This window comes from Acomys minous (assembly GCF_964271855.1).
Source record: "Acomys minous genome assembly, chromosome: 2".
Taxonomy (NCBI): domain Eukaryota; kingdom Metazoa; phylum Chordata; class Mammalia; order Rodentia; family Muridae; genus Acomys; species Acomys minous.
This window is the reverse complement of record NC_140484.1, coordinates 94,612,269-94,638,739: the sequence shown is the minus strand read 5'-3', so window position 1 is coordinate 94,638,739 and position 26,471 is coordinate 94,612,269. Positions and strand designations below refer to the sequence as shown.

Sequence of the window (26,471 nt, the reverse complement as noted above, 5' to 3'; positions counted from 1 at the left end):
TTGCTGGATACCCAGCTGGTGCTCACTGAGAACTGCTTAGTGGAAAATCTCATATATTTGGCAGCCAAAGTCTTGTGAGAACAATTTCGGGGACACCTCCAAAAGGAACGGGAACAAAGGAGAGAATGTGGCTGGCCTCGTGCAGGACAGAGATATACTGTGCAGTTCCTCATGGAGGACTGCCAGCTCTGACTAGTTTTTTTCTTTTTTTTAAATTTTATTAATTTATTCATATTACATCTCAATTGTTAGCCCATCCCTTGTATCCTCCCATTCCTCCCTCCCTCCCACTTCCCCCCTACTCCCTTCCCCTATGGCTGTGACTGAGGGGGACCTCCTCCTCCTGTATATGCTCATAGGATATCAAGTCTCTTATTGGTAGCCTGCTATCCTTCCTCTGAGTGCCACCAGGTCTCCCCATTCAGGGGACATGGGCAAATATGGGGCACCGAGTATGTGTGAAAGTCAGACCCCACTCTCCACTCAACTATGGAGAATGTCCTGTCCATTGGCTAGATCTGGGTAGGAGTTTGAAGTTTACGGCCTGTATTGTCCTTGGCTGGTGCCTTAGTTTGAGCAGGACCCCTGAGCCCAAATCTGCCTATCATAATGTTTTTCTTTTAGGTTTCTAGGACTCTCTGGATCCTTCTACTTTGCCATTCTCCCATGCTTCTCTCATCTAGAGTCCCAGTAGGATGTCCTCCCCCCTGTCTCAGTTTCCTGGTAAGTGAAGGCTTTCATGGGACATGCCCCTTGGGCTAATATGCAGATATAAGTAAGTATATACCATTTGAGTCTTTCTGCTTCTGGGTTAACTCACTCATTATGATCATTTCTAGTTCAATCCATTTGTCCACAAATTTCGGGAATTCCTTGTTTTTAATAGCTGAGTAGTATTCCATAGTGTATATGTACCACAGTTTCTTTATCCATTCTTCTACTGAGGGACACTTAGGCTGTTTCCATGATCTGGCTACTATGAATAAGGCTGCTATGAACATGGTTGAGCAAATTTTCTTGTTGTATGCTGGAGCATCTTCTGGATATATTCCAAGGAGTGGAATAGCTGGGTCTTACGGAAGCCCTATACCCATTTTTCTGAGATAGCACCAGATAGATTTCCAAAGTGGCTGTACTAGTTTGCATTCCCACCAGCAATGAGGGAGTGTTCCTCTCTCCACATCCTTGCCAGCATGTGGTGTCGCTTGAATTTTTGATCTTAGCCATTCTGATGGGTGTAAGATGGAATTTCAGAGTTGTTTTGATTTCCATTTCCCTGATGATTAAGGAGGTTGAGCATTTCTTTAAGTGTTTCTCAGCCATTTAGTATTCCTCTGTTGAGAATTCTGTTTACTTCTGGGCCCCATTTCTCAATTGGGTTATTTGGTTTGGTGGTGTTTAATTTCTTGAGTTCTTTATATATTTTGGATATTAGACCTTTGGCTCTGACTAGTTTTAAGAGAATGGTTTCGAATGTTATGTGAGAATACATAAGAAGTGAGTGGGAGCAAAACAAACTATATTGGAGAAGCCCAGATGGCCTGAGTTACTAAGAAATTATTGAATTTGAAACATATTTTTGGTTGGTAGATGGATATTAAGTGAAAAACAAATTTTCTACTTAAGAGCTAGGTGGAAATACTTCTTGTTCAATTTCTATTGCATGTATGTGAGCAGTGTGTGTGTGTGTGTGTGTGTGTGTGTGTGCGCGCGCGCGCGCGCGCGCACACACGCATGCAGTTACATGTCTGCATAGAGGACAAATACATCATGTGTTGTTCAGACACTGTCTACCTTGGGTTTTAATAGTCTGCTTGGGCAGTGAGTTCCAGAGTTCCATCTGCCTTATTCCATTGGCTGGAGCCAATGTGCCCATTTCTTTTCCATGGGTTGAGGATTGAACTTAGGTCCTCATGATGACATAGCAAGTACTTTAATGAGCTATAACTCTAGCTGTCACATTAGTTTTTAATTTTTATTTTTGTGTTGTTTTGGGTTTCTTTTCTTTTCTTTTTTTTTTTTTTCTGTTTCTTGCTTGTTTGTTTTTTGTTTTGAGACAGGGTCTTACTATGTAGCTCCAGATATCCCAAAATTGAGTATGTAAACCAAGCTGGCCTTGAACTCACAGAAATCTACCTGTGTCTGCATCCACTACTATACCCAGCCCTCTTTTTTTCTTTTGAGACAAGTTCTCACTTTGTAAGCCTGGCTGGCCTGGAACTCAAGGAGTCATAAACCTGCTTCTGCTTCCTCATTGCTGGTATTAAAGGTTTGTGTTTATCATGAACATCCCTGTTTTTAGAATGTCATGAAAGTGTAACACATTAAAATAAAAACAAAACTAGACTGAAAAAACAAAACACTTTCCCAAACCTTACCTCATTCTGAAAGTTCAAACAACAACTACACATGAAAAATGAAGAAAATAAAAGTATTTAAAATTACTATTAGAAAAAACAAGTTTGGAGTCATACTCCCACAGATAATGAACACTGGCCAGAAAGGTTCCACATACCAACACAACCATCACCTCAAAACTATAGATAGAAAGACACAAGACAGCAAGGAGCAACAGATAAAAATTATGAAACCAGAGGCAGGCGTAGTGGTGCAGGCTTCTCATCCCAGTACTCCGAAGGCAGAGGCAAGCGGATTGCTGTGAATTCGGGGTCAGCTTGGTCTACAAAGCAAGTCCAGGACAGCCAAGGCTAACACAAAGAAACTCTATCTTGAAACCTGCCCCCCCCCCAGAAGGAAACCAAAATATACAAATGCTAAAAATCACAACTTACAATTTTTAAAAATTTCCAAAATAAAAACTTAAACCAGAAAAAAAAAAAAGACTCAGAATGCACAACATAGAGTCGCTAAGACAGACAGAAGGGTCAGAGGTGAAAACACCCAAGGAGGGAAATAGGCAGCACTAAACTCGAGATACCCAACACACAGATATTGCAATGCCCTGAAAGGAGAACATTAAGAACTAAAGTTCACCCTTCATCTACAAATATCACCTAGAATGACTAAAAGGAATATAGATTCTAATGCATTTTTTTTAACTGTAGAAAAGCACAATGGCTTCAAAGAGGAAACATTAGCTTGCTCACACTTCCACAGATGAGTAAGTGATCCAAGGACTTAACATCAGAAAAGCAACCTTTCAAGTTCAAACGGTATACAACCTCTAGTGGACTAGACTGAGGCAGGGAGCTACACAGGAATTTACTGCATGCTCAGACAGAAGGCTGATGCAGTAAACCAAGGCTACAGAACAACTAAAAGAGGCCATTATGTCTAAGAACCTACTGCAGTAGCTAGTAGCAGACCGAGGCAGCAGGATCTGAAGAAGGAAGAGATCCCCTCAAGTTTTGTTTCTAGTAATTGATTTTGAAGTAACAAAATTAATACACCAGGTCTGTTCTGATGAGGATCTGACTTGAAGAAAGAGATGCAGCTATGATGGAACAGGGTTAGCAGACACCTCGCAGTTTACAGCTGCAGTCCATACGAAAGTCAGTCATTGCATTCATCTACACATCCATCTTATTTCTGTCACTGAAAATGTGTAGAAACAATGACAACACAGCAGCAGTAAGTCTCCTAGCACCAAGTTGTAATACCAATCCTAAGTGGAAGGTAGAACATACAAGACAACCCTAGAGTTCGTGGCCACCACAGACTACATGGGAGCTAGCAACAAACCATTTTGAAAAGCCACAGTGTCAATGAGTTCTTAATGACATAAGCGCACAAATATTACACGGGCACTTTGGAAAACTGATAGAGAAAGGACTCACTCTCCTAAAACACAGCAAACACAAGGAAAAAATCAAACCTGTATCCTTCCTTTCTTGGGTAGACAGTATCCCTGGGTAGTCAACTAAAAGGTGAGGGAAAATACTCTTCTAAAGTAGTCAGGCTGATAAGCAAGAAGGAAGCAATTCAAATAGGACAGTACTACTCTGCAACCCCCAATGGATCAATAATCTTGGTGCTGAGCAGCAACAGCAGCTGACATTTTAAGGAGCAACATGCAGATACTAGATGCTAGGTACATTACTAAGGCTGGTAGAAATAAACCAACCAGCTTGCCAAGTACATAAACCAATGGCACACTGAATCAGAAAGACCAGGCTGAGGAATGCTGAATTATGGGAGTATACAAAAGCAGATTTGGACCAAGGAGGGTAAAGTTAAGTTGCCTGACTGCCTCAAGAGATAAACCAGATAGCAGGTGAAAGGGAGGAATAAAAGAGGAAGAAGAAAGAAACTAAAACTGAACAACTGAAAAACAAAGGCTGTCAAGATTGTACATCAGAGGTGCTCAACATCAGGATAACTACACAGAATGTTGGGGTGCTGCTTCTTAAAAGTTGGTCAGCTGACTGTAGACCTAGATCTTAGTGAAGGGTCATTCACCTGATAGTGGAATAGGTTTTTTGGGGTTTGGGTTTTTTTGGTGTATGTTCTAGTTAGCTGCAGCTATCAACTTGATAAAGCCTAGAGTCACCAGAGGGAATTCTAATCAAGGAACTGCCAGGTCAGGTTTGCCTGGTTGGTGATAGATGTGAAAGGCCCAGCCCGCTGTGAAGAGTACCATGCAAGATGTAGATATAAAAGAACAGTGTTACAACTGTAGTCAAGTGCCAGCATACACACGAAAGTCAGTTATTATGTCCATCTACCCAGGCAGCTTATCTCTGTGCCTAGAAACAACAATAACACAGAAGCCAAAGCCTGGGATATATAAGAAAGCTGGCTGAGCATAAGCTAGTGAGCAAACCAGTGAACAGCATCTGCTTTAGTTCCTGCCTAAGTTTCTGCCCCAACTTCCCTCAATACAGATTGTGACCAGGAGGTATATGCCTAATAAACCCTTTCCTCCCAAGCTGCTTTTGGTAATGCTGTTTATAATAGCAACAGAAAGGAAACTAATATAATGTAGCTTCTGTGTTGTTGCATTTTATATCACAAAAATGTTAGAAAAGGATCTGAAATAATCCTACTACTTATTTTTCACAAAAGGGAGATGCCTGCTCCTCTGGAGTAGCTACGAAAAAGGCCTTCTGTAGACAGTGACCCTTGCAGCCCTTCCTAGGGTGTTCCACATACCTGGTATCTTCACCGTGCCGCTGGTAGAAGTGTCATCTGTGTAGGGATGGCTACTCTCTACCACCACAGGCTGGGAGGAAAGACGGCCACTCTGTGAATCTGTGGCCACATCTTCTAACTCTGTGACACAGAGCTCCAACAACATGTCTGCCACCTAGAAAAGAACAGAGAAATGAGCCAATGCAACTCCTGCGTCATCCAGGCCCTACCCGTGCTGACCCTGCTCTGCACTTTTCTACAGAGCGAGAGTGGAAGAGAGAAGAACTTGGAGGAAAGAACAAAAACAAAACAAAAACCCCTACCAAGTTCAGGAGGTGGGGAAGTGGCTCAATGGTAAGCAAGCATATAGACTTAAGTTTAGATCACCAGAACCCATGTAAACGAGCCAGGTATGGCAATGTATACCTGCATTCCCAGAGCCTAGGAAGCAAAGACAAGTGGGTCCTGTCTTTCCAACCTATCAGTGAATTCCAAGTTAAGTGAGAGACAGTGTCTCAAAAAACAAAATGGGCTAGGCATGGTAGCGCACACCTTTAATCCTAGCACTTAGGAGGCAGAGGCAAGTGGATCTCTATGTGTTCTAGGCCAGTCAGATTTACAAAGTGAGTCCAGGACAGCCAGGACTATAATAGAAACCCTGTCTTGAAAAATCCAAAAAACAAAACAAAAACAAAAACAAAACAAAAAATAAAATGGAAGAGTAATGGAGGAAGACACCTGACACTAACTTATGTTATCAACACATGCAAGTGTTCTCTCCCCCCCACCACCACATACACATGGAAGGAATGAACAAACAAACGAATGAACAAAGGAACTGAGTTAAAAAACAAAAATTTTAGACTTGTTTTCCTTACCCATAAATCAAGGCACAGTAAAGGTACTGTGAGAATTAAAAAGACTATCCACATGAAATCATTTGGAAGGCACCTGACACAAAACACAATCTATGCTGACTCATAAACTGAAACACTAGTGATGATAACAGTCTCTTCTACACCTGGACAAGATTACTTCTTGGTGAGAAGAGTCTGGCTAGAGGACAAAAATATTACGGGAAGGAGCAGAAATTTGATAAAAATGACCAAGATTCTACAAGGCACCAGAAATCAAGTTGAACCAAAGGGCAGGAACCATGGAAAATCAAATTACTCAGGACCATCAATGGCAGAGGAAGTATCTCAACATGGGCTCCAAACATGGTTGAGCCAGAGAGATGGCTCAGTTTACAAAAGTACTTACAAAAGTAAGCCTGACAAACTGAGTTTGATACCTGGAGTCCATGGAAAAATGACTCTACAAATCATTCTCTGACCTCATCACATGTAGATGGCATGCTACCTTTCCCACACTAATAATAAATAAAATTAAAAATTCAAGACATAAATACAAGCAATATTACCAGTCCCCAAATTTAACATTAAAAAATGCCAGTTTTAGTTTTCCAGAATTATTCTTCTACTCTATTTCCCTCCTATTTAGTTTAATAAACAGTTACATTAATGACAAAGTAATATCACTGCCACATAGGCACAATTATATAAGTTAATTCAAGAGTCTCAAATATTAGATAAGAATAGGACAGAACAGTTTAAAGATAATTGGAACTATATGGTGTGGTCGTGCATGCGTTTAATTCCAGCATTCAGGAGGCAGAGACAGCTAGATCTTTGTGAATCTGAGGTTAGCCTGGTATACACAACAATTTCCAGGTTAGCCAGAGCTGCCTTTGTGAGGCCCTGTCTTAAAAAAACAAAATAAAAAAACAAACAAGGATGATTGCACCATTATTTCTGTCTCTCCTGGAACCTGACTGACTCATCAAATAGTCAAAACCACTGTCTATGTGCAGGATCCACAAGTGACCTTCAGATCTCAGAGACTTCCTCTGCCCAGCCAACAGCCATCCCTATTAAGGAAAAGTCAGCAAATTTCTTGGGAGAGCTTCTTGCTTCTGACCCTTGAATGCTGGAATTACATATAGGCTCCACCATATCTGATTCACAATTTAAGTAATTTATGGTTAAATAAAATAATCTTCAGTTTTTAAGGTACAATGTCTACACTTCAAGTGACCCACAGCCACACGTGTCTGGTGGCCACAGTTTTAAATGCCTCATATAAAGAACTTCCCCACAGAGATAGAAAGTCTCACTGGACTCAGTGCTAACAAATATTGAAATATTAAAATGCTATGACATTAGAGCATAAAGTCATTTCTGGCCTGGTGAGATGGCTCAGCAGATAAAGTTCAATCCCTAGAACCCACATAATGGAAGGAATCAATCCTGCAGACTGCCATCTAATCTCCACATGTGCACCATGGTACACACATAATAAACGCATACATATATACATACATATTATAAAATCTTTTTATAAAGAAGTCATTTCAATAAAACAAAAGTTTGAAAATAGACCCCAAAAATTAAAAGAAAGAAAGAGAGAAAGAAAGAAAGAAAGAAAATAGACCCAAATGTATACAAGAATTTAAAATAAAAATAGTTTTCAAGTCACAGGATGAATTATTTCAAAAATATAGCTACGGCAATTGATTTGCCTTATATGAAATAATAAAGCTAAACTATTCACTACTTTATTCTTTATATCAGGATAAAATCCAAATAACTAAAAGTGTAAACACTTCAGCATATTGTTTACAAGTTACAAATGAAAAATATTGGCAGATCTGTCTATCTGAAAATGAGAATTCCTACTTTGCAAACAATATCAGCCTAATATCTAAAAACAAACTAGAGACAAAACTGCAAAGCATACAGAAGGATTTATTTAATATGAATAAAATACATAAGGCTGGCAACCAGTCAGGTTCTTGCCACCAAGCCTGATGACCTGCGTTCAATCCCTTTAACATACATGGTGGAAGGAGAAAGAAACCAATTGCTACGAAGTGTGTGTACACACACACACACACACACACACACACACACACACACACACACACACAAAGAATAATGGTTTTGTTTTTGAAGAACAAGAGCTACTGAGCTGGTTCAATGGCTAAGAGCACTTGCTACTCTTGCAGAAAACCTACGTATAGGTCCTACCACTTACACCATGCCTTACAATCATCTGTAACTCTAATTCAAGGTGATCTAAAATTCTCTTCTGGTCTCCTTAAACACCATGTATGAACATGGTATGCATTTATACACTCAGACATACACTCATACACATAAAAATTAAATAAATACATCTTTTAAAAAAGACATACAAACCAGTCGTAGACTGGATAAAAGACATCACTGAGAATACTGTGCTACATTTTGTTTTAAAGGACCACTTCTAAACCTCTGTCCATGGAACAGTCCAGGATGAGACCATGTGTGAGGAACAGTGGTTCTTGCAGAAAAGAAGGTCCCACATAAAGTGCCTGCCCCATCACTTACCTGTGGGTAGGCAGTGCCCATGCCAGACAGCACAGCTGAAAGCACATCCCTGCCCCTGTCTCCAGCCCGACTGCACACTGACAGCTTGAGCAGGTCCACCACCACCCGGGTGTCATCAGCGATCAGCAGACTGGTGAACTCATCCAAGGACTGGGGCTCTGGGCCTGATGTTTTATTTTGGCTTTCAACATCCTAAATCAGTTCACAACCAAGAGATAAAAGTCACCAGTTTATCCTGGGGCACAAAGGACACATCAGGAACGTAGGACATTAAAAATCAGACTAAGACATGACTGACCCCAGCATCTCCGCTGAGCCATGCAAGGATGGAGCATTTTACTTTCCATTCTCACTGTGTCAGTTAAACCTATTTACTCACCTTTTCTCCTTTTAAGAAGAAAGTCTCTGCTTATTTGCTGGGAGTTGCTTCCTCAACATTACTGAGTCCTCCCATCTTGCCAAGGCCCTACCCTGCAAAGGTGCCTCATCTGGGTCAACTGTCCCTACCTGATTTTTGGCACATAAGAGTCTCTTACAGGTCAGAATTGGGCAATACTCATAAAAAGGAGAAAGGGACCCCAGATATCAAAGTTGAGGTAGCCCACAACTTCTGAGCTCAGCCTAAAAAGTATGCGTAGCATGGGCAGGCACTAGTCCCATGCATTCCCTAGGCAGAATCAGACTCTATTCTGATTCTTTCCAGAAGGCTTTCCACTCCTCTCTGCTTTAGTGACCTCAGTAAATAAGAACAAAAGCAATGAAAGTGGGGAAAACAGTCACACCTCTGAGTCCTGGGACCAGGGAGTATGTGTAATTCATTAGAAATAATGATATTCCAGAATGTTAGAAAAAGCAGTCTAGGGAGTATTTAACCATTAATACATAAAGCATCTTCAGTCTTAAGATACAAAAATAGAAGTCTATCTAACAGCATCTGATGGGGATCTTAAAAAAAAAAAGAAGAAAGTATGTCTGGATTGCTGAAAAACAAAGTACTAGCTACATACCTTTAAACATAAATTACACACCAACACTAGCAGGAAAATTACCTTGCTATAATGCATAATAAGAATGAGGATACAATATGGAAATGGCCTGTGTTGCATTGATAAATTTGAAGTAAGGAAATAATACCATCCTCCTTCTACCTAAAAGCAAAAACCCATACCAGGAAATTGCCAGAAACAAAAACTGATTCTAGAATGAATGTATCATAACTTTATTACACAGACCATGCTTCCTGTCAATAGTAACTATAGAAGAATCAAGGAATTCTATTATAAATAGAAAGTGCATATTTGTCTTTAAATGGGTAAGCTGGCATGAGAAAGAATGAGCAAGGCAAGGTGACCAGGTGTGGTACCAAGTATGAGGCTGGGATGGTATCTATTGATGGGGTGCCTGGTGCAATAGAACCAAACCAAGTGAGGAAGTCCAGGCAGCATGGAAGTTGGGGTAGCTGCAGTACAGGCAGAATGAACATGTGTCCTTCATGGCAGACAGACTCTGACTTTGAGTACCAGTGACTGTGCACAAAAAAGATGCCTGAAAGTAAGTAGGTGGCAGCCAGCATGGAAAGCTAGTTACTTAGGTAACTACTACACTGTAAATAGATAACACGATCTGGTTTTTCATGTGTGTCACTTGGACCACTCTACCTGCTAATACACACACAATTTATTCTTTAATTCTGTCACAACCACAGTGATAAAGAAATACTCAAAGACTTTTGAGGGAAAACTTGGCTGTCAAACAATGACAGAAATAAACAACACTTAATACAATAGAAACCCACGAATCTATAACAATATAACAAAGGAAGACAGACAGACAACATATCCTGGTAAAATGGTAGACTAGAAACTAGTGTGAGTGCATTTTTTTAAAGTTACAATAAAAAAAACAAAAAACAAAAACAAAATAAAACAACAACAACAAAAAGCACTCCTATAAGAGACAGAGCTAAAAAAAAGAGAGAAACAAGCATTTGCGGGATTTCTCTGCAAACAATGCAGGCACGCCAGCAATGCTCAGCTGCACAAGGCTGCTCGCATAAAGCCAGGCTGCTACAGCTTCCAAGAAAGTGCTTTTATCAGTGGCACTGCAAAGGCCAAAGAGACCATCCAAGTGCAGCATGTGGCATACATACAGAGAGCAGCCGAGAAGGGAATTGATGGCATGGCTGCCTTGTTTGCAGAGAAATCCCACCAATGGTTCTTTCTGTTTTCTTTAGCTCTGTCTCTTATGGAATTTTGATTTGTTTTGTTTTTTGCTTTTTGAGACAGGGTTTTCTGTGTAGTCCTGGCTCTCCTAGAGCTTACTCTATATACCAGGCTGGCCTCAAATTCAAAGATCCACCTGCCTCTGCCTCTGCCTCCCAAGTACTGAGATTAAAGGCATGTGCCAATATCACCTGGGTAGGAGTTAATTTTTAATCTTAATGTTTAAAAAAATTCATTCATACAGCTTCTAACCTACCATTTTACCAGGATGTTGTGTCCGTCTGCCTCTGTTATTTTGTTACAAAGAAACAAAAGTATGGCATGAAGCCTGAAATGGAGACCGGGAGAAATTTTCAAAGAAGGCAAGCAACACCATGCTCTTGCCATTGCTGGGGTGAGTTGCCCCATATTGTGAGAATGTGTTGCAGATATCCTGAGTGGTGGTTTGAATAGGTTTGGCCCCCAAAGACTCATGTGTTTGAATGCTTGGCCACAGGGAGTGGGACTACTAGAGGTGTGACCTTGCTGAGGTAGATGTGGCACTACTGGAGGAAGTGTGTCACTGTGCAGGTGGGCACTGAGATCTGATAAGCTCAAGTCTGGCTAGTATGACATAGTCTCTTTCTGCTGCCTGCCAATTCAGATGTAGAACTCCCAGTTCCTTCTCCAGCGTCATGCCTGCCTGCATGCCACCGTGATTCCTCCCACAATGATAAACATCTGAAACTGTAAGCAGCCCCAACTAAATGCTTTCCTTTTTAACAGTTGCCATGATCATGGTGTCTCTTCACAGCAATAAAACACTAACTAAGACATCCTGGTGTGTGTACAATTAAGGTCATCAGAGGAGAGTGGCCTTTGCATACTACCTCAGAGCCTCAGTCACAAAAAGGCCAGCATGTAAAAGAAACAATACCACAAACACCCAAGACAATGGTATAATTTTTGGGCAGGGGCCTTAGAATAGGGACTGGAAGAGGAGATTTCAGTTGTGGGAACCCTTCTCATCTGGAGGGCACACACATACACTAACCTGCTGTTAATATGAATTAGTAACCTCCCTGACAACCATGCACACTGATACAAAGACACCCACACCTCGATGAGAGGACAATGACTAAGGTTAGACCTCTTGTTTCATCTTACTGATCTTTAATTTTTACTACTCATTATTTACATTTTCATTCGGCTGTTGTGTTTTCACATTGTATCTTATTGTAAAGGGCTCTTATGACCTAGCCTTTGTTTCTCCACACCTTCTCTTTAACTTTCTCAACTACTTAAATCTCTAGCATTTTCCTCTCATTCTTACCTTACTCCTTTGCCACTAGTGCCACTGTCTCTGAGTTTTATGGGAGAGCTTCTGTTACTGATATACAAAGGTATAGCTTATTCTAGCTCTAATATGATTCCTGAACTTTTGAGTACATTTAAAGCCACTTTATATTTGAATACATTTAAAGAAGAATGTCTCCTGACCTCTTTGGTTTTAGTCATGGTTTCTGCAATGATGCTGGCAGCTCCTGGGTCATCTGTCACTGGGATAAATGGCCGAGAGGAGGCTGAGGGAGCAGATGGTGTCACTGCAGAGGGGGTCACAGCATCCTCAGATGAGACGATCTAATGGGAGAATACGTCAGAGGAAATGTTTAAAAAGTTAGGCAATCTGACACATTGAAACCACTTGTAGAATTTGGAATGATCCAGTGCTCATATCACCTATCAACCCTGGTGAGCCAAAACAGCTCTATAAAAACAGCAGGGCCCACAAACCAGACTACACTCAGCTCACCGCTCTCTAAGGAGTCTTTTCCCAAACAAGTTAACAAATTGTCTGACTTTCTTACTTTTAATATTTCAGAATTCTATTTAATGATTTTTTTAAAGAATAAATCTATTTTCATCTCAACACTAAAAAATCTCTTTAAATAGAATATATTTTACCAAGTCAAGCTCAAAATCAAATAGCAGACACAAAAATTCAGTGACAGAATAAGTAGGATTTCCTAGACTGAAGAAGTGTCCCTTTCAAATTCTACACTGCCTTAAGGTTCCCTTTTACCTCTCTCTTTTCTTGCCATAGATTTGGACTCAGTCTGTCCTCGAGATCAGCAGCCAGCATGCCGTCCTCCACATTCATGGGGCTGGCCATTGCTGATGCATCTGAAGCAGGTGCTGAGGAGGAGAATGAGGGGCATTCCACTGGGGCAAGCATGCCAGCTGGCATCAGGGCTCCAACTACTGCATCTCTGTCAGAACAGAAGGCCAGGATTATGGTGAACCCCCCTTTCATCTAGGCACCATAAAAAGAAGCAGGTCAAGTGCTCACTAGAAGTATGTTTTCATTTTTATAGGCCATATACAAATGAGTTTTAGAAAACCACTGTGTATTATTATAACCAGGTAGTCAACAGCTCTAAGCTAAAATGTATACCCTGATCTTATTTATAGATATAAGACACATAGCAGCATTTCAGTCCACAATAATTACATATATTAAACTGTGAGTTTATAGGAAGACTACTAACTAGAAAGGTCTCGGTGAGCTTAGTTTACATGCATACACTACATATAACATTAATATAATGCATTTCTCAGAATCTAACCTTATTGTCATACTAAACAGCACATGCCTATTATTTGAGCAGACATAGCAGCTACAAGTGGAAGCCTGTCTAATGTAAAACCTGAGCAGAATAAGCCTCTAGTTCAGTCTAGGAAAACATGATAGGCTGTTCTTGGAATAGATAATTGATGTTTAATAAATAATACAATAAGCAGCAGATTAACTGTCCCCTACAGGACTGTTTTAGGTTTTGCTCTTGAGTTATGTGAGCACAACTATCAGCTCTACACCCAGGACAAACTAACCGATAGGACACACTAACTCAAGCTTTGCTCCCCAAAACACCATGTGGTAAAGTCCTGCTGCCCGTTATCACTACTGGGAGGTGGTAGAACTTTTAAGAGATAGGGTCTAGAAGGAGTCTTTGGGTGAGGAGAGCATGTGACTGATGGAACTGGAACCTTTGATTGCTTCCTTATCTTTTTAATTTCTGACTGTGAGGTGAGCAGGTTTTGCTCTGCTTCTGGATCCCACCATGATGGTCGACCAGAGGCCCAAAGCTGAAAACTGACCAAAACAGGCTCCAAGAGAACAGCAGCAAATGACTATATAAGACAGCAAGAACTACCTTATCAAGGGAACCAAAGAACCAATCTTTTAAACATCACTGTAAATTAGCACCAACTCATTCTTCCTCTTTCCTACATACTGATGTAGAGTTATAAATAAAAAGTGAAAACATCTTTAAGCTTGATTTTTCTCAACACTCAATTGAGTTTTAATGTAAAACACTAAGATCTATTAATCACCAGTGAGGATGTGTGACTTGTAACACAACATTCTCATAAACATGTGGCCAGTTAAAACATTCCAAAGCCATAGAGTTTACACAATGGCAGGACTTACACAGCAACACAGAAGCCTACCTGGCATACATGATCTGCAGTGCTGTAAGGATATGTGATAAGGCCTGCTGCTTGGCCAGGTTTCCTTCCAGTGACAGGAGGATCTTGGCAAGAGAAGGGCGATTAGGCTTACAGTTATTTGCACCACTTATCTTATTGCTGGAAGAAGAATCAGCATCCGAAGGCACACCTAAAAGAGGGAAACAAACATTGAGGCTGTTTTTAAGATTCACCAATTGCTCTTTTTCTATATGATTTGACCATTTACGTTATTTTGAAAACAAATCACAATCTGTACTTGGCTTTTATGAAGTAGCACCTGCTCACAATGGCCACACTGAAAACCCTATGATACAAAATGCACTGGGAGTTCTCAAAAGTCTCTCTCCTTGGCAGCTAAAATCTCAGCCTGGAAGGAGGAGGGGCTCATGAACTTCTACCTACCCTTGAGCTATTAGCAAACGATGGCTGCTGGGGAAAGGAAGTTAGTTTTCTTCAGAGAAGCTTGCCCTGAGAGGTCACCCTGCTCCAGCAGAGAGCTGTCCTAAACCCATGCACATATAGGCAGCACTAACCTGATTCGATAAGTACTCAGAAAGAGGAGGAGAAATAAGACATGAGGAGATAGGAGAGAAACTGAAGGAGATGGAGGAGGGCTGGATTTCATATAAACATTATAGACAGTCATGGTTATTTTGTTTCTTTCTTTCTTTCTTTTTTTTTTTTTTTGAGCCAGCGCTGGCTAAACTCATTATATAAACCAGGCTGGCTTCAAACTCATGAAGATCTGCCTACCTCTGCCTCTCAGGTCCTAGGATTATAGGCATGTGCCACTATGCCTAGCCAACATGCATGAATATTAAATAAAACATTTTTTAAAGATCTGCATCAACTGAAGAGGCTTTCTAGATCTTTTTATGACCTACCTACTAATTGTAGTTTTAACCACAGAGTCTGAACTTTGCCATTGCCTTAGGGTTTCTATTGCTGTAATAACATATCACAACCAAAACAAATTTGGGGAGGAAAGAGTTTATTTTGCTTATACTTCCAAAATATAGTCTATCATTAAAGAAAGTCAGGGTAGGAACTCAAGGCAAGAACCTGAAAGCAGGACCTGATGCAGAGCCCATGGAGGAACACTGCTTAATAGCTTGTTCCTCATGGCTTACTCAGCTGCTTCTTATACACCCCAGGACCACCTGCACAGGGTTGACACCAACTGCAGAAAACTAGACCATCCTACATCAATCATTAATTAAGAAAATATCCTACACACTTGTCTACAGAAATCTGGTGGATGTATTTTTCTCAAGTAAGACTCTTTTCCAAATGACTCTAGTTATTGTCAAACTGAAGAAACTGTCCAATACAGTAATATAATGCTATATTTTATTAGAGTACATAAAAGCTGTAGTAAAAGTTCCTTAAAATTTCTCATGAGTAAGAATAAGAAGAAGCATTCTTGCAGAATAACTTAACTACATTATACTAAAGAATATTTACTGACACATACCCAGAGTGAAATGCACTGGCATATGGCACCTAGCCAAAAATTACAAGGCAGGCAGAATGCAATAAAAGTTTAACAGTCTTGTCTCCATATCCTGGCACACAAGCCCCATGAAACTCCCTGCTCTACATGAGGCCACATTGATACCTAGAACCCCAGAAGACCCCCTTACTATACCAGAGGCCACGCCAGTACCCAGAACCCCACAGGCCACACCAGTTCTCAGAACCCCAGAGGCAGTGCTATCACCCCAAACCCCAGAAATCACATAGGCTACCAAAACTCTAACAGAAGCACCCTAATGGACCAGTGGACTCACCAATCACCAGAACCACAGGCCATGCAGTATAGAAGACCAGAGAAGAAACAGAAACAAGGGAAAAATCATCTCTCCAACATCAGAAATCAACACCTGAAACTTATACTTACCTCAAACCCAGATGCCTGGAGGCCAGCTGAAGAACATAATCAACAACAGCCAGAGCAATTGTACCACCAGAGCAAAGGCCTACTGCAGCAAGCCCTAAATAATCTAACACGCAAAAATCACAGGAAAAGGATCTTAAAACCAACTTTATGAAGACAACAGAGGTTCTTAAAGAGGAAATGAATAAATTCCTTAAAGAAATCCAGAAAAACACTTATACACATATGGAAGAAATTAATAAATTCCTTAAAGAAAGCTAAGAAAGGAAAGAAAAAATAAGTAAGCAGGTGCAGGAAATTAATAAAGCTGTACAAGAGTGGAAATTGAAAATAAAAACAATAAAGAAAACACAAACTGAGGGAATCCAGGAGATGGAAACTCTAGGCACGCAAACAGGAACTACAGATATAAGCATCACCAACAGGATACAAGAGATGGAAGAGACAATGTCAGGTGCCGAGTATATGATAGAAGACATTTATGCATCACTCAAGGAAAATGTGAAATCTAAAAAAATTCCTATTAACAGCCGGAGACTTCAATACCCCACTCTCACCAATAGACAGGTCATCAAGACAAAAACTAAACAGAGAAATAATGAAACTAACAGATGTCATGAATCAAATGGACCTAACATATATACAGAACATTCACCTAAACATAAAAGGATATACCTTCTTCTCAACACCTCATGGAACTTTCTCCAAAATTGACCACCACAGATAAAAGTGGGATTTCAACAACAACAGAAACAAAAGAAAACTCATAAAAACTAAACAAGTCTATACTCAATGAAAAATGGGTCAAGTTAAAAATAAAGGAAAAAATTAAAAACTTTCCTAGAACTCAATGAAAAGGAATGGACAACATACCCAAACTTATGGGACACACTGAAAGTAGTGCTAAAAGGAAAGCTCATAGTACTAAGTGTCTTCAAAAAGAAATTGGAGAGACTAACAGCCTACCTGAAAGCTCTAGAACACACAAAAAAGGCAAAGTACCCAAGAAGTGTAGATGGCAGGAAATAATCAAACTCAGGGCTGTAATCAATAAACAAACAAAGCAATGCAAAGCACCAATAAAACAAAGAGTTGGTTCTTTGAGAAAATCAACAAGATAAGACAAATCCTTAGTAAAACTAAAAGACAGAGAGAGAATATCCAAGTTAACAAAATCAAAAATTAAAAGAGGGATATAACAATAGACACCAACGATATCTAAAGAATCATTAGGTCATATGCCAAAATTGGAAAATCTAAAGGAAATGGACAATTTTCTCAACAGATATCACTTATCAATACTAAACAAAGATCAGATAAACAACTTATATAGACCTATAGCCACTAAAGAAATAGAAGCAGTCATCAAAAGTCCCCCAACTAAAAAAGACTAAGGCCAGATAGTTTTAGTGCAGAGTTCACCAGTTAGTCAAAGAAGAGCTAATACCAATACTCCTCAAGTTATTTACAAAATAGAAACAGAAGAAACACTTCTAAATTCATTTTCTGAGGCCACAATCACCCCAATGCCCAAACTTCAGAAAGATTCAACAAAGAAAATGACAGACCAACTTCTATCATTAACATAGATATAAAAATACTTGCAAACTGAGTTTAAGAACACATCAAATACGTCATCCACCATGATCAAGTAGGCTTCATCCCAAAATACAGGGATGGCCCAACACATAAAAACCCATCAATATAATCTACCATATAAACAAAGTGAAAGGGGAAAAAAAAAGCATATGATCACCTCATTAGATGCTGAAAAAGCCTGTGACAAAATACAATACTACTTCATGATCAAAGTCTTAGAGAGATCAGGGATACAAAGGGCACACCTAAACATAATAAAGAAAAAGTTCAGCAAGCTGATAGCCAACATCAAATTAAATGGAGAGAAACTCAAACAAATTTCACTAAAATCAGAAACAAGACAAAGTTGCCCACTCTCTCCATATCTATTCAATATAGTATATGAAGTGCTAGCTAGAGCAATAAGACAACTAAAAAAGATAAAGGGAATAAAAATAGGAAAAGAAGAAGACAGAGTATTGCTATTTGCAGGTGATATTGATAGTGTATATAAGTGACTCTAAAAATTCTACCAGGAAACTCCTATAGCTGATAAAAACCTTCATTAAAGTGGCTGGATACAAGATTAACTCAAAAACAAAACAAAACTCAGTAGCCCTCTTATATACAAAGGACAAGCAGTCTGAAAAAAAAATTAGGGAAAAGACATCCTTCACAATAGCAACAAATAATATAAAATATCTAGTGGTAACTCTAACTAAGCAAGTGAAAAACTTGCAGAACAAAACTTTAAGTCTTTGAAGAAAGAAACTGAAGATATCAACCAATAGTCTATGCCCATAGACTGGTCAAACTAACATAGTAAAAATGGTCGTCTTACCAAAGCCATCTACAGATTCAATTTAATCTCATCAAAATTGCAACACAATTCTTTACAGACCTTGAAAAAACAATACTCAACCTCAGATGGAAAAACAAAAAACTCAGGATAGCTAAAACAATTTTGTACAATAGAAGGAACTTCTGGAAGTAACACTATCCCTAATCTCAAGCTCCACTACAGAACTACAGTAATAAAAAACCACATGATAGTGGCATAAAATCAAACAGGTTGATCAATGGAATCAAATCAAAGAACCAAATATAAATCCATACACCTATGAACACCTGTTTTTTGATAAAGAAGCCAGAAATATACAGTGGGGGAGGGGAGGAAAGCACCTTCAACAAATGATACTTGGTCTAACTGGATGTCTGTGTGTAGAAGAATGAAAATAGATCCATATTTATCACCTACACAAACTAACTCCAAAGTGGATCAAAGACCTCAACATAAACCAGATATACAGAGCGTGACAGAAGAGAAGTAGCCTTGAACACACGGGCACAGGAGACAACTTCCTAAACAGTAGCCAATAGTGCTGGCATTATATTCTATCAAATAAGAAGCCCAGCGTCAGATATGGGTTACTTCTTTTTGAGTTACTGATACAGTTGTTTGTTTTCTCCTTTTTGAGCATTCTTTAGCACTTGAGTCCTCAGTAGTAGACTTCTCAGTAAGAAGACCCCCAAGGCCTGGGGCTGGCTCAGCAGGTGAAGCCACTTGCTGGCAAGCTTGTCAACCTGAGTTCAATCCCCAGGACTCACACGGAGGAAGGCAAGAACTGACCAAGGCAACTGAAGGAGAGTTTATTTTGCATACAGTTACACTGGGAAAGTCTAACTAATAGGAAAAGCAGGCCAGCAGGTGGCAGGAGCAGAAGTCAAGAGGACAGACAAATCCTTGATAGAAACACAAAGCAGAGAGAGACCTGCAAATGGGGTAAAGTGCTCTCAAAATGCACTCTCAATGGTTTACATCCTCCAACAAGTCTGTACCTCCCCATAGTCTCCCTAAGCAATGTGGCCAACTGGGGACCAACTGTTCGAATGCCCAAGCCTATGAGGATAATTTCCCATTCAAACCACCATAGTAAGTAAACAAGTCAAAAGGTACTTAACATGAGTAAACCACAATGAGACGCCATCACACATGCATCACAACAGCAAAAAGTAAAGAGAAGAGTGATGAACCCAGAGCTCAAGGGACAGTGTGAAGGAGGGGCCAGAAAGACTGCAATAGTCAGAGAACCAGGAAATTTGCTACAAGCTAGTATCTTCTGTCTATAACAGGAAAGATAGACCCATGAAATCTTAACAATACGATCACTTAAACAATACCAACATGATGACAATACCAGCTGACATGCTAACATGGATGGGAGAAATCTAACGAGCCTGCACCCTCTTTTAATGACTACTTGGAGGGGGGGTTGATTCAGTCTTCTCCAAGGACCAGAACCCTGTTAGGTTATCCAATCTCAATATATATGTGCTTAGGATATGTGGGTATATGCATGCGTGCATGTGTGCATATAACAGTAATAACTAAAAAAGAAGAAGTCATGAAGGTGGGGGGAGCGGTGAGAGAAGCTGTGGAGGAAGGGGGTGAAATTATGTAAATACAGTACCCATGTATACAATCCTCAGAGGAAGATAAATGTAAACAGTGCTTTCTGGACATGGCATAACCAGTGCACCCATCAACTCAGTAGCTGTGGCTGCCTGCATAAGACTTGTCCAAGATCAACTGGGTTAATACTTTAGCATGGAATGAGAAGGGGCTCAAGAGCTCCCACCCCTGGGGAGCTACTGACAGCTGGTAATTTCTGGGAGAGGGCATCCATTTCCTTACGTGTGTGACTCCAATTAGGTGGAGCCCACTCCTGTAGATAGCCTCACACACAGAAGTTATCTACAAATAACACAAAACTGAAGTCCATGGGTTATTCAACGTTTTAAAAAGAGGGTAAGAAGGAGAGTGGGCAGGAAAGGGGCAGACCTGGGAGGAGTTAAAGGTGAATATGATCAAAATAAATTGTATTAAATTCTCAAAGGATTAAATTTTTTTTTTAGAAAACAATGACATTATGGGGAAAACTAGATTATTCATCCACTGCTAAGAAGAATGTAAAAGAGTAGTTACTATAGAAAACAATTTAAGAGTTTCTAATGACATGCACTTACAGAGGCATTCTTAGCATTTATATCAAAGAATCAAAAACTTGTTTTCACACACCAAAATACCTTTGATATGATAAAGAAGATTAATTCATAACAACCAAAAACTACACATAATTTAAATGTTTTTCAGTGAATAGATAAAGCATGAACATTATTCAATAACAAAAGAGAAGAAATTCCTGACAAACACAGCAATTCAAGACCATTTTGCATGGTATCACTATCAAATTAAGTGAACAAAGCAAATCACAAATAAGATGAAACAGAAATTACAATTAAAGACTGAAATGGCCAGCCTGGGGGTTAACAGCAGTACAGCCTTTCCCAGCACTACTACACCCATCTAGACTACTACTGTAAGCTACTGGAGGATATTTGAAAAGTTTAAGTTTTGTGTTACCTAAATAGGAAGCACCTAGGGGGTCTCTTGCAGTCTGGAAGAGCACAGGCTCGTGGACAGAGGGTGTGGCTACATCCACTGTTGTCCATGCTACGCTATGCGATGACCCACAAGCCACTCGAGTGATCTTCTGGCCTTCTAGGCCTTGCACAAGTGTAGGCTTTCTGTTAACTGTGGTTGTGCCATTGCCCTGCTGGCCATGGTCATTGTCCCCCCAAGCATAGACCTGTTAAAAGAGAAAGAATTTACATTTCTCAGATTCATATAATTTTTAAACACTTACTTGAAAATGCATAAAACATATGTCATGGTACTTAAGAGAACTGGACTCTTAAAGATAAAAATCATTTCACAATATAACAAAAGAGCATGAGGACATATAGTTCTAAGAACAAATCAGGCGTGAAAATGCTTGCCAAGAACTATAAATATTACTTAGTATTATTCTAATTAATTTATTCTTTTTTGGATGGGAGGACAGGGTGGCAGGGATGCAGGGTACATCCTTGCTTTGGCTAAGGGCAGTAAAGAAAAAGGAAAATAGTATGTTCGTTTTTCAAGTAATTTGCTTTTAAGTTTGATAGTTATAAAGAATAATTCATTTCTGACTAAGAAATAATATGATATGCTAATTTCATTTTCATAAGCCAATTTAAAATATGGCTCCATGGGCATATTCTTCTCAAAGCAACAAAATTAGCAATGTGTATTTCCAAAATAAAGTAACTGTAGCCTCTATCATGTAGGTACAGCCTCTATCATCTAAATATATCCTCTACAGTGTAGGTTTCGCCTCTACAATGCATCAATTTTTTTTTCTAAAATAAAAACTGCTAAAAGCTTAGGGATAGGAGGACCTTCAATGGTGATTTCTATATTCCAGCATAGACTTAGGAATGGACAGGTTGGTTTGTGAAGGCCCCCAGCCCAACCTGTGCTGACAATTAAGTAATTCACCAGTAAACAAGATGAACACCACTCCACCCTAACTAATATTAGGTTAGTGCAAAGCAAATTACAGTTTGGAAGCATGGATTTTATTAGGCTCAAACAAGTATTTATCAATCAAAATAGGAACCATTACAACCAATAAATACATTTTTGCCAATGAGAATTAAGTTTGTTCCTATAGCATAATCTAAGCTTCAGGGTTTGAGAAACACTTAGAATGTATTTTCTGCATCCTGTTGTTTGTGGAACTATTTTCCCTGCAAGATGTTTGAAGCTGTGGGAGGTGGGCGGTGAGAGGTCTGGTGCATATGGTGGATGAGGCAAAAGATCACAGCCCGACTAGTTTAACCTTTGGATCACTCACTGATTTGCTGAGCATATTCTCAGATGAAAGGACTTGGGCAAGATCCAGGAAGTAGTAATGGATCAGACCAGCAGCAAGCCACAACAATGACTATGACCCTTTTATGTTTTCTTTTGTGCAAGTTTTGCTTTAGAATGTGCTTTTGGAGTTTCTTCTCTGTCCACTACCAAGCAGATTGCCTTATACAGTACACTCATCATTACATATCACAATCTAATCAAGAAATAGTCCTACTGTTCATAGACCAAGAGAAGATGACAATGCAAAATTCCCTAATTTTTGTTCAGCTCACAAAGCACCCACTTCTGTGACCCTTTTCACTTTCCCACTTGCTCCAAAGACTGGGTGACTGTTGAATGGCCCAAGCTGAGTTAGTTGGCAACATCCTGTGAAGCTCTATGCTCAGTCTCCATGACTGCTACTGCTGTTGGCTCCTGATGCTCAGCCACTATGGTTCCCATCTTGAAGACTCTCATCTCATTTGTAAAATGTCTTGAGCCACCACTGTACTGTCCATTTGTTAACAGTTCTTGGGTCAGACACATTGCTGAATTTGTGAATTGTTCCCATTGCTTTATGACTCATTCTGAACATAAGTAAGAAAATCTCTCAAGTTTGGTTTTTGTCTAATATCATTTCAATAGTACAGATGACAAGTAAAAAGTCATTAGCAAAAACCAACAACAACCACAGATATTGGGAAATGTGAATTAAAACGATGTATAATAGGGGTTATTTAGATGGCTCCGTAAGTAAAAGTCCTGCGGTCATGACTTGACCTGAGTTCAATTTCCAACACTCACATGGTGAAAGGAGAGAACCAACTCCATAAAGGTATCCTCTGGTTTAAATTGTGTGCGTACACTCACACAGACGGACAGACATAAACATATAAAATAAATATATGTAAAAATTAAAAATATGTATGGTAAACCATTTATTTGGGATATTTCAGTATTAAATGGCAAATTTCAAAATCATAGAAACTATAATTACTTTTGCACCAACATAATATTAAAACTCATTTAAGTATCCCAGAAGTTTAGGGAATCTTTTTTGTTTTTATTTTCTTGATGTGGCATGTGACAATGTGGCCCAGGCTGGCCTGCAACTCCCTATATAACCTAAGCTGGCCTTCAACTAGCTACACTTCTGCTTCAGACTTCCAAATGCTGGTATTACAGATACACACTAGCAGACTCAACCTGATTACCCCCATTTTGACAAGACTGAAAGTACAACTGCAAGCCTCTGGAGCCTTACCTGTCCTGAGTCTGTGACTGCTAGGCAATGCAGGGCTCCCACTGCCACGTGCACGATCTTCTTCCCTCTCAACCCTTCTACCACCTGTGGCTTCCGCACATGCACATCAGAGCCATGGCCCAGTCTGAAGTAGTCCCCTTTCCCCCTGAGGAGAAAACAACAGTCCCAGTGTCACTACATGGTCATAGTTTGCTATACAAGAAAATTTTTTACTGCCATAAATGTTTTAGAGTGTAGTGATAATGTCATACACAGTACTAAAGATCCTTGAACTCTAACACTATAGACCATAATCCAAAATAAGTCATTAACTTGTCCCATAAGACCCTCCATGCTGTGATTATGGTTTATAATAACTCAGTTACTATAAATTTCATTGTAAATAGTCTGAACAGAACACACTGCAAACTCCCCTCCCAAGCTCTGTCTGGTATGTATTTTCAAGTTGCTAACTGCCTGATATGCCACCATATGGGGGTTGGGACACCATTCCTTCATACTGTTCAAATAAAACCAGCTTTCACCAAAAAGAAAAAAAGAAAAAAAAAGTAGACTTTTTTTCAGGAACAGGTAAGTTACAAGTCTGTTTTATACTCCTTATTTCATACAGCTTCCAGGATAATGAAACACAGTTTTGTTTTGTTTTGAAGCTATACAAATCTCATACAAACACCAAACTTCTATTGATTTCTTCACACACATGCACATACAAAAAAAAAAAAAAAAGGCCTGTAAGGTCTTTCTTTTTGTAATATTATCAGTAATCTTAATTAATAATTCAACATAGATTCCCCACACACACAAAAAGATCCCAAATGGGCAAGCAAGCAACAGTTTTATAGGCAGCCTAGCCTGGGCACAGGCCAAAGACAGGGCTTCCCACACATTCCACCTTTGGCAGCAACACTGAGGAAGCTCACGTACCATGTCCACACCACTCCTGACTTGGTGAGTGCCAAGGAAAACTGAGCTCCACATTCAATCTGGCATACGCCCTGGCCATTTAGTCTCTCAATGTTCTGGGGAATGTTACAGCCTTCACTTCCTCCTCGGCCCAACTTTCCAAAATCACCATCACCCCAGGAAAACACCAAACCTAGGTTTAAAAGATAAATGCCTCAAGTAAACAATTCATTACGTTGCTACCCAGCCAGGAGCTTAGCATCACAGCCAGCTCTTACCTTCATCAGTCAGAGCCAGTGTCTGTGCGTCTCTGCTTCCACACGCAACCTGGATTACTCTGTGACCAAGAAGGACTTTTACCTACTCAATTACAAATTTAAAACAGGATGAAGCATGGGAACTGAGACAGAGTAAAAGTCAATATTGTTTCTGTCTTTAAAACCCTAGGCTTGAGACTTATCTTCACTTGAAAAATGGAAGTGATAAAGCTTTTTATAGGCAATAAAAATGTGTATAATCACCATTTTTGGCTTCAGCTGTGTTGTATTATCCCCGTGTCCCAATCGGCCATACTCGCCAAGGCCCCAAGTGTATAGTTCTCCACTGGATGTCAGGGCTGCACTGTGAGAACTCCCACAGGCTATGTCCCTGATACGCTTGGTTTTCAGGGCCTCTATCAGCCTTGGCTTGTCACAGTTCCTAAGGCAAGAGGAAATTACACTCCTTATCAACCACCTTCTCAGAAGTGGCCCATCTTTGGTCAACAAAAAATATATACATCACTCTATCAAACCTTATAGGAGAGTACGTGAAGCCACAGTATATCCATCCGGGGTTTTTACAAAATTAGTATTTATTCTAATAAATAGTTGGTATCATTAGCTTTCTATAAAACAACTATGAAAAATACACTATTAGTACTAGTCAACAGTTTCTTATTAATAAACAAAATTGAAGGAAATAGCCTTACATTCTGCTGAAGTGTCCAAGTTTTCCATCATCACCTTCACCCCATGAAAATACTTTCCCATCCACAGTTAAGGCTGTAGCATGTCGGCCACCTGCAACATTCATACAGGGGAAAGTTGCCAAAGTATATACACAGTTCACCATTTGCTATCCATTCTGCTTGGCATATAGCGCGTGCTCAATGTGTATGTGTTGACTAAATAATAAATAGAACTATCACCACAGTTAGCATAAAAGCTTTCCAAGTGACAGATATCCAAAACAAACAAACTTTTAATTATTAAAATATTTTACCTGCAAAAAAGCTAAAAAAGTAATAATGACTGTTAATGGGGCTTCCATTACTTTCCATACATTAAAAAAAAAGTCCAAATTTAGATAAAAAGAATAAAAATAAGCACAATGAAACTGGCAGATTTGAAAAATCTCAGCAATGAAAATACTCAGCAATGTGCACCAGCAGTGGGACTATTTTAACAAGTTCCATTACTAGCGGTTAAGACACTCTACCCACTACCCTGAAAGCACATCAGCTTATGGTTTTTCCTGACACTCTGAGTCTGGAGATCTGCATCAGGTTATAGGCATGAGCTCTGGCTGCATAGTCAAGGCTCTTCAAACTTTGAGCACCACCGCAGTGCAGCAGATGAGACTCCTGTACTCAGCACTCACTTTCTACTCTCTATCACCAACAGAAAACCCTGTATTATCAGGGGCAACAACAATTTCAACTCTAGAGAGGGGCTGCATGGGGCTAGAGCACTATAAGCATCTTCCTACATAGACAGGCCAGAAGAGCCAGTGCTCTTCACAGGCAGATGACTTATAGGTGGCTCAGACCTACCCTTAGAGCAGTGGTTCCCAA

The 26,471-nt window shown here is 39.7% G+C and overlaps 1 protein-coding gene across 2 annotated transcripts in view; it reads right to left on the bottom strand.

Moving 5' to 3' along the window:
- HERC2 (HECT and RLD domain containing E3 ubiquitin protein ligase 2) overlaps positions 1-26,471 on the bottom strand; it is a 176,555-nt gene that overhangs the window by 34,857 nt on the left and 115,227 nt on the right. For both annotated transcript variants that reach the window (XM_084771347.1, XM_084771348.1), the window contains exons 60-70: positions 25,608-25,698; positions 25,159-25,336; positions 24,916-24,997; positions 24,659-24,830; positions 23,735-23,879; positions 21,157-21,382; positions 14,237-14,405; positions 12,807-12,993; positions 12,224-12,364; positions 8,523-8,714; positions 5,113-5,266 (exon numbers count right to left, since the gene is read on the bottom strand). In XM_084771347.1, coding sequence (XP_084627473.1) covers positions 5,113-5,266; positions 8,523-8,714; positions 12,224-12,364; positions 12,807-12,993; positions 14,237-14,405; positions 21,157-21,382; positions 23,735-23,879; positions 24,659-24,830; positions 24,916-24,997; positions 25,159-25,336; positions 25,608-25,698 — 1,737 coding nt within the window. The remainder of the gene's footprint in view (positions 1-5,112; positions 5,267-8,522; positions 8,715-12,223; positions 12,365-12,806; positions 12,994-14,236; positions 14,406-21,156; positions 21,383-23,734; positions 23,880-24,658; positions 24,831-24,915; positions 24,998-25,158; positions 25,337-25,607; positions 25,699-26,471) is intronic.